Below are 9,650 nucleotides of genomic sequence, written 5' to 3'. Positions count from 1 at the left end.
AAAACTTGATTCAAAGTGAGGTATTGAATTTGATTCCGAGTAATCCCCTCACCGTGCCCTCATATCATCACATTTGCCTTCAATGTGGCTATAAAAACTTAATTCACGCTGAGGTTTTGAATTTGATTCCCTAATAATTCCCCTACGCCACCCTCATATCATCATATTTACCCGAATTTCATTCCCTATCATGCCCATGCTTTGCCACAAATCCACACAACTTACTATTGCCACAAATCCACACAACTTACTAAAGTGAATTGCCATTAATGACGTAAATACGTTGCTGAAGTGGGTAAAATCCATCTCACAAGTAATTGGCGTACATATGCAATGACAGATTATTTAATAATCATTTCCTCAAAGTTTCGTATTTTGTTCGAATCATTACCGTTCTCTCATTCATTTCCTTCACTTGCCTCCACTATATATTTTTTTCTTATTACACTGCCATTTGGTCTTTCCACGATCTGTAAATTGCTCGACGTCCCTGTCCTGGCCTCTGTTAAGTTTTGTATAATCTCTGCCCGTTGTTTAAATTCTCTACCGATTCTGGTTTTCCCGAGAGTTCTACTATTGGTAAGCGTTCATTTCGTGATTTTTGGGGTCAAGTGCACAAGATTTTCAATTTATTAGAAAACCCTTCTCTTGCATTCCGAGTTATTCTCATCTGCATATTTTCTATTATCTTTTGTGCCAGATTGACCCTGTTGGCTCGTTTGCTCAAGGGGTGGATCCTCTTCTTTAAGGGCGAAAATGGCGCAGCCCAGGGCTTTATTCAGGGATGACAAATCTTTATACGAGTGGCTAACCGACTCGAATTGCGGTATTATTATGGCTTCAATTGCGTTGTTTTCTCTTTAATTACATTTAAAAAATAAAACCTACGTAGTGATAATTTTGCAAAACTGATTACAATTTTATTTTGGATCAGCAAGGCCAAAATGGTGGCCTTAGTACTGTTGCCACATCATCCAATTGGCCCTTCACAGTGGGCCATTTTAACATAGATTACTAATACAGTTAAAGTTCTTTTTTGGCTCTCCATAGTGGGCCATTTTAACATAATTTTTTTGCTTTTGGGATTCTGTACATTTTAACATAATTTTTTTGCTTCTGAGATTCTGTACATTTTAACATATTTTTTTTGCTTTTGGCTCTTCTAACAGTCAAGTTTGACTAGACTCAAATGGAATTGTTGAAACTGGTAAGACGGGTTTAGGGATGAGGTCTGAATCAAATTGCATTCTGGATTAGACATTTTGGGTTGCTAATCAATCTGTTTACAGTGATGATCTTAAATGGATCTGAACCGGTGAATGGTTGTAAGACTTGGTAGCAAATTATGAAAGCCAGGAAAGCAATGTAAATGTAAAAATTGAATAAAACAAAAGAAAAGGAGAGGAATAAAAAGAGAATTAAATGAAATAAGAAAAATAGAACATGAGAAATCTGTGAAATGGGAAATAAAAGGTCATGATAGCTGGCCTTCCACTTACCCCAACTCTCCCTGTTTCTTCCATTTCTTTTATTGTTTTCGCTTTCAAATAGCTTTTTTCTCTAGCCAAAAGAGGAAGATGCATAGAGAGCCAAGCACTGGGTACCAGAGATCACTGAAATAAGAACTGAGGCTCTATTCAAAGTTAGTTTTCCTAATTGGGTTGCAAGGATTAAACTTGTGTTTACGGTGTGTTTGAATTTTTTGTGCCATGTTAAAGTGTATGTGGGAGTTATCGGAAGTAGTGCTTTGCATTTAGTTGTTGTTTGTGTGTTTATACAAATTGCATTAGAATCCATTCCCAACTAGAGATTCTCCAGCAGCATTCGATTCTGCTTGAGAATCACTTGAAATTTGACTCTCCATCAGCAATTCATCGCTCACAGGCCATTGGGCATTATTTTTGTTCCTTGGAGGCTGCACGACTGTCTTGCAGAGTCATTCTTGTTTACTGGGCCTTTTCTTCTCCACAGATTCTAATTTCACTTACCTGGGTCGCTCAACAAATTTCACTTACCTGGGTGGCTCAACGCGTTGTTGATCGATTTCGGATTACCTGGGCTACTCAATTCACTTACCTGGGTGGACTTCTGTTTTGCATGGTTGAATTGCTGCTAGGTCGTTTCATTGTATTGGTGGTTGACTTATCACATTGCTTGGAAAATCTTATTGCCTGAAAATCATTGAGAGAATTGTTATTTGCTGCTTGTAATCGATTCGAACATTTGAGTTGAGAAAACCATGGATTCTCGTTTCATGCGTGATATTGATTTGACTAGTTTTCTTGTCAAGGTGGACACATGTAAGACATTCTTGTCAATGTGATGCACATAAGTAAAGATCCATTCTGAAGGAGATTGAGCAGAAGCAATTTGTTTATTGATCATCCTGTGAAGGTTATTGTTGGGTTATTAGCCTTGAGGTTAAGGTGTTGAGGTTGCATGCACAGTTTTATTCTAATCCTTATTTTCTGCATTATATTTCGACTATAGTAGATTATACTTTTACAGGTAGAGGGTTCAACGGATTGTTTTGTTTTCTCTTGGTGTTGCGTCAGATATAATTTTTTCATGCAAGAAAAACATATATTTCTGTTAGGGGAAGTTGAATCCATAGCCATCGGATTGATAGATGCAATATTTGATGACTGCCATTGGCAAGCAATAATTTGTTGTTAAATTAATATACCCTCTTCTGAGATGAGAATTTAAACTATGAAGTCAATCCTGCAACTCTTTCAGAAGGTATAGAGGTAACAAAGGTATAAAATGTAGTTAACTCCCTGCAAAAAAAGTAATACATGTTTTCACATTCATGCCTTGTTTACCGATTCATAAGTGAGTGTTGGACTAGTATGTTGCAAAGAGAAAAGTCTATTTCCTTGCTAGCGATCGAAAAGCAGAGTGGGCTCCTTCATTGTTGAACCGATTGGTAAAAGGAGAGATTCTTACAACTAAAGAATTGTTTTCCATAGCATTGTTATCTGGCTTCCTGTGTACAGATTATGTAGGAAAGGAGCCAACGAATCAATTTGGAGAAGTTACATTGAGAGCAGGTCTTACAACCATCAAAAGAACAGAAGAGAAAAAAAATCCTTGTATAGGGTAGAAGAATAAGATGAAAAGTAAATTCCACAAAAGACTTGTGTTGGTGAAGTGAGTGGGTTATAAGTCCTTTCTTTGGCAGAGATAAGGTATTAGAGTAGTTGCATCCTCGACTGTGATACCGTTGCTAGAACTTTAAAGAGAATATTGTAGTCCTCTCAGTATGGGTAAAGCAAACTAAGAAAGGTTGGAAGACTTAAAGGCCAACAATGCTGAGTTTTGAGAAGAGAACAAATGCATAAAAGAGAAGCTTTAGATGTTTGACCAGAGGGTGGTAGATATGGAGAGGAACCTTGAGACCTATACCAAACTATGGCCATTGCAAATGAAGAAGTTTGATGAATGCAAAGACTCCCTCATTGTGGTCATGGTAGATTGAGATAAGCACAGAGTTTAGCTTCTACTCTTGGGAGAGAAAATCATTCAATTGGATAGCTAGCAAGAAGATGGGTCTGTAAAATCACTCAAATGATGACATAATTGCAACAAGAGTAGATAAGATAAGTATACTAGATTAGATTAGATAAGATAAAATAAGATAAGATAATTTTATTAGTGCCCAACAAATAACCACAAAAGTAGGTTAATGGATTGAAGAAAAGTATATTTAGTTTGAATTCAATGTGGGAGTGCAAGCGCAATGCCTAGCAAATGCTGAAAAATAACATAAAGAAAGAAAGAAAACAAGTGGTAGTGTTGTTGTGACATGCAAATAAAATACTGTGGTGCGATAAAAAATAATCAATAGTGTGCCAAGAAAGAATGAGTGAGATAGGAAGATTTGGCGATGAAGATAAGATGTCAAGGGCTCTTGAGTTTGGTGGCTAATGGCAAGGGAGGTGAAATGGGCATTGGCTTGCTATCAAAGCCCCTAAGAACTAACGGTGGGTTTGATTGTATGATCTTGGGGGGGATGTAGGAGCAAGGGATATTCCTAGCATTCAAGGTCGAAAGAAAGAAACTTTAAATAGATCTTTGGTTGCTCCTATGGAATTGGGAGGTAATTGGAGGAGATGGAGGCACCTTGCTCTGGATTGTTTGGAGCTGGTACCTCTAGTGCGTCGTTGCATTGGTCTTGAAGGTATTCATCGATCCCCTAGAGGGGGGTGATGAGAAGAGACATGAGATCTAATCCTTCTATTGCCTTTTGGACCTTGAACTTCAGCTCGTTGCTTACGGTCTTGATCTGATGGATCACTTTGAAAGTATGAGATGATTTTCTTGGTCATCCCAAGGCGGGGCATGATATGTAGACATTGAGATCTATGGTTGAAAATCTCTCGGATGAAGAGGGCTAAGCATTGGTGGTTTTGGTACGTAAAAATGGTAGAGAGGATACCTCTTGGATCTTTATTTAGGTGGTGATAACATTGTCTAATCTCATAGTATAGGGGGTACCTAAACTTAGGTGCATCTCTTTTTCTAGCTCTTGCAGATGGCACATTTGGCAGATCCTATTTGATTGTGGTATATGGTGGTCTATCTCTATTTGGAGTATACGAGAAACAACTTGGAACTGTCCCAAATTTTAATGGGATCTTGAGCAAGAGCATCCAGTATCTATGTTTGTAAGGGGGTAGAGTATGATATTGTCTTGTAGGTTCAAAAAGTTCTTTAGGTAGGACATCTTCGGGCCCAAGCTTGTTGGAGGTGAGGTCCAAGTGACTTGAATGTACAATTTGTAGATCTCCTCTCTTATGGCTTGGTTTATTGCCTCTTGAGTTGGTAAGAGATGGCTCAACATGTTAAGGAGAATTTGAATGGGGAAGGTGCTATGGGGAGATAGTTAGTGATTGGAGAAGTTGAGATGCCCCTGAGAACCAACCTCAAGCCCGTCTTAAGTGGGGGGAGGGGAGGATTTAAGGCAAGAACCTCTAAGGAGCAATGAGTAAGATAAGGGTACCTCTCCCTAATGGTGGTAGAGTCTTTGAAAGATCTGACTTTATGAAGGAAAGAAAAACCAAATGGAAAGTAAGCTCGAGGCAAAATGGGTGGACATTGAACTCTGCTTGAATAATGGGCTGTGGAATTGTTTGCTTACAACAGATGATGCGTCTGAGAGGTAGGGTTTGGACTCTCTCCAAGCTGGCCCATATGTTTGTAACAAGCTCGCTCCCTAGACTTCTGAGCCATAAGCAACTGTGGGTCTAATAATTGCTTGCATGAGGTGAAGTTTAAATGAGATGTCCTAAAACATACAAATTTAGTCTTTAGATGAGATGTCCTAAACATGCTCTGGAAACATTGTCTCTCAGTGAGGGTGAGGGAACCATATCCTTTACTAATTTGAGGTTGGAGAGCCTATTGAATACCAAAATGAGGCCATGTGAACTGTACCCCTAGGTAGGTGTAAGCCATAGTGATCTCATTCTCTACACTTTAGTAGAAATGTAAGTCTGTAGCAAATTTGTTCAATGCATTGAAGACCGAACCTTGGGTTTACTTAGGTTGACTGTTAACTATTGAAGGTCACAAAATCTAGATAGTGTGTCGATATGTCTTTGTAGGTCCTCAGGGGTGGAAGCCAACAAGAGCAAGTTGTTGACAAAAAATGAGCGAAATCAACACCTAGTGTAGAAGACAACAATAGCCCTCCTGAATATGCTTATGTAGGAAAGAATCTAACTCATATAGGTCTAGAAGACAATTTTTCATGTAGGAAAGAATCCAACTCGTTAATATAGATCTAGAAGAGGGTCAATGAAAGGGGGCATCCCTGTTTTACCCCTATGGTACTTGTACAATATCATAATGGTTGCCAAAAGGGTCTTGAATATGCTAATGTTTTGGAGCCTTTGGAATAATGCCTCCCTTGGAACTGTGTCAAATGCTTTTCGAAAGTCTACATAGCAATTGTAGACCTTTTGTTAAAATTGGCAACTAGGGCCAAATTCCACCTTAGGACAGCTCATATGATGGAGATGATTATTACATTGGATCCCTCTTTTCGAAAGGTCCAATTTTGATATAAAGATCATCTCATTCTGACAAGCAGAAATGAGATTTTGAACTTATTCTCTCTCATGCACAAATTGTCAACGTCGGCCTCAGTCAAATGTAGGCTCATAAGTCCAACAAATGTGTCTCCTCACCCTCATCGAAGCATATAAATAGGAGTGACCACTCTCATCACTCATCTCATCACATATCTCTCTCTCTCTCCTCTCTTGATCGATTCGTATAGCTTGGAGACAACCTTCTCTACTTTGCACGTGTGAAATGAGGACGAATTTCTGGGTTTGTTTGCTAGCCGAATTCCAGGAAAATAAGATAGCGTTGACCAGGGTGCCTTTGACCAACGTTCACTGTGTTTTCTTGGGCAAAATTTCGATTTTTGAGGGCTGCACTCATTGGCACAAAAATCGAGGTGATTGGCACAGTTTGACAAAGCCCAAACAAGAGTGATGAAAAGAAATCACTAAGGGAAGTTGTTGGACAAGGACTTGGAACTAGTCCCAATGACGACTACATCCTACTTCAAATCCGAGGACAAGCTTAAGGACAAATCCGACTATCATGCATGGAAGATGTCTCTAGATTTGACATTGGAAGAAAATGATGCCATGGACTATGTCAAGGGAAGAATAGCGGAGCCTCCTTCAAATGCATCTATAGCTACACAAACAAAGTACAAGAACGGTGAGGTTAAAGCTAAGAAAATTATTGTTGATTCTATTCACAAGCCTTTGGTTGCATATATTTCTGATTTGGAAACATCTAAGGAGATCTATGACAAGCTGGTTGGGATGTTCAAAGTAAATGATTCAAATCAAGTTCTCTTTCTCAAGAACAAGTTGAAAGACATCACATGGATAGAGGAGAATCCATCCAATCCTACTTCATGAGGATTACCGAGATCAAGAATGATCTCCTATCTATTAAAGAAGTAATTGGTGACAGGGAGCTCACTCTTATCACACTTGGAAGCCTTACAAGAGAATCAGATGTGTTCAACACTACCATCCTCAACAATGACAGGATTCCGGGATTTGATGAATTATTAGCTAGATGCACTCAAGAAGAAATAAGGATGATGGAAAGAGACAAGCCCTCAAATGGAAACAATCCTATCGCCTTCTCTGCTCATTCTAAAAGGAAGAACAACGCTAGTCCAAGAAATCAAGGTCAAGGGTTCAAGTCGGGATTCAAAGAAGGAAGAAAAGGAAGATGCTTCAATTGTAACAAGTTTGGCCACTTCGCTAGAGAGTGTCCTCACAAGAAGGATACTCCAAGAGATGATGACAACCATAACAACAACTTCAAGGGAAATGGCAATCAAAGGAACAATAGGTTCAACAACAAAGGAAAGAGGAATGCTCTCGCTACTCGAAATGGAAATGGTCGTCTTCCCAAGAAGTCGAGAAACTCCAGGTATGAAGAAGTTAATGTTGTAAAGAAAAAGGGATTTTATCTTATTTCTACCCTCACCACTACCTCTCCTCCGGATACATTGGATCATTGGTTGATTGATAGTGGTGCCTCAAGGCATTTCACTGGGTACAAAAAAGCTCTCTCTAACTTGATTGAAAAGAAGACAAATATGGATATTATACCTGGGGATAATGTCACTTATCCCGTGAAAGGAATTGGGACTATTACTCTTCACTTAGATCAAGGTCTGTATGTACCTGATCTGAAAAAGAACCTGGTCTTTATTTCTACGATGGAAGACAGAGGTTTCAAGGTGACGTTCATTGATGGGAAAGTTCGTGTTTGGCAAAGGAACCCAAGAGATGCATTCACTCATTCAGGGTCGAAGGTCTCTATCAGGTTGGAGGAAGTCCGTTGGGAGCAATGACTTGCAATACTTCTCTTCAATCCAAATTATGGCACCAAAGATTTGCACAACTTCATTTTAAAGCCTTACCTGATGCAAGGAAGATGGTCACATGTATGCCTGAATTCAACTTAGATCATGAAGATGTTTGTTAGGGTTATGCAGTTGGAAAACATACAAGGGGACCATTCCCCTCAAGTGAAACTCAAAAGACATTGTGAAGTTATTTGAGAGATGTGGGATGGTGGACTTCAAGTCCGTATCTACTTCGATGAAACTCAACTTCAAGAAGCTATGTGGAAGTGTTGTTGGGCCCATATTAGCGAACCCTTCTGAATATTGTCAACTTGTGTGGGCTCTGATGTTATTGGTCAACTCCCCTCTTGACATATGCTTCACTGTGAACATGTTGAGTCAATTTATGGTCGAGCCTCATCACATTAATTGGATTGCTGGTAAGAATCTCTTGAGATATCTCTGGGGCACAATCCACTATGGATTGAGATATACTAACGGGAATTTGAAGCTACATGGATATTTAGATGCTGACTGGGCTGGCAGTGTGGTGGATTGTAAGAGCATGTCTGGGTGCTGCTTCTCTTTGGGGCTTGCTTCATTATTTTGGATGAGTAAGAAGCATAAATCGGTTGCTTTAAGCACTGCCGAGGCCGAGCACATTGCTGCGAGCATGGCATGTTGTGAAGCTGCTTGGTTGAGGAAGCTCTTCAGTGAGCTATTTGAGTAGATGCTGGATACCACTGTGATATTTTGCAACAACCAGAGTGGGATTCGCCTATCAGAGAATCCCATGCTCCACGATTGCTCCAAGCACATTGGTTTCAAGTACCTCTTTATTTGGGATATGGTACAATGGGGAGCGATAAGGCTCCAACACATTAGAACATATGAGCATGTCACAGACATTCTCACGAAGCCTTTGGGGAAGGTCAAATTCTTAACCTTTCGAGAGAGACTTGGAGTCGTGAAACGACCCTCCTATGAGGGTCCTGTATGAGTTGGACACAGAGCTCTAGGAGCTCCTAGGGGCTTGAGGTACTTTTTGGAGCTATGAGCGACCATAGGGTGAGCGATTCACCTTCTCCTAGTGGTGCGCTAGATACAGGGTGAGTGGTTCACCTTCCCCTGTGATACCCCATGATGGTTGACATGTGTGTAGGGTGAGTAGTTCATCTTCCCCCACGATTGCGGACACATGTATGTAGGGTGAGTGGTTCACCTTCCTCTACGATTGACATATGCATAGGATGAGTGGTTCACCTTCTCCTATGCCATATGAGCAGGATGAGTGGTTCACCTTCTCCTGCTAATGCCCTAGCACACATCCTACCCATGGAGTTTGGGACTCATGGGAAGTTCCTCTCATCTGGCCAATGAGTTGGGAAAAGATGGTTAGGGACCATAGAATTACCGATGGACATATTGTGTATTGCCATACTCCTTATGACTAGGATGCATGGTGTTCAACAACTTGATTTGGGATCAAGGACTGACTTTTTTCAATGCAGAGTGGTAAGGTCTTATGACTCACTCATGATCACTTCTTCATTATTACTTCATGGTTGAGCAGAGCAATGATGATAGAGATGGTACATGATGGCATGATGATGACAGATGGATTGACTGGTGGAATTCTCCCTAGTTGCGAGGGAGTGTTAAAATTGGCAACTAGGGCAAATTCCACCTTAGGGACAACTCAGATGATGGAAATGATTATTACATTGGATTCCTCTTTTCGAAAGGTCCAATTTTG

The 9,650-nt window shown here is 40.1% G+C and overlaps 1 protein-coding gene across 1 annotated transcript in view; it reads left to right on the top strand.

Moving 5' to 3' along the window:
- The first annotated feature begins 366 nt into the window (after positions 1 to 366).
- LOC149179181 (uncharacterized) overlaps positions 367 to 9,650 on the top strand; it is a 30,092-nt gene continuing 20,808 nt past the window's right edge. Inside the window, exons 1-2 of the mRNA XM_089420554.1 lie at positions 367 to 579; positions 701 to 826. Of these exons, the coding sequence (XP_089276680.1) occupies positions 757 to 826 (70 nt within the window). The 5' untranslated portion in view covers positions 367 to 579; positions 701 to 756. The remainder of the gene's footprint in view (positions 580 to 700; positions 827 to 9,650) is intronic.

This window comes from Pinus tabuliformis, chromosome 4_1, assembly GCF_031772625.1.
Source record: "Pinus tabuliformis cultivar Carrire ecotype Pingquan chromosome 4_1, CPIR1, whole genome shotgun sequence".
Classification (NCBI taxonomy): Eukaryota; Viridiplantae; Streptophyta; class Pinopsida; order Pinales; family Pinaceae; genus Pinus; species Pinus tabuliformis.
This window is presented reverse-complemented; position numbering and strand designations above follow the sequence as displayed.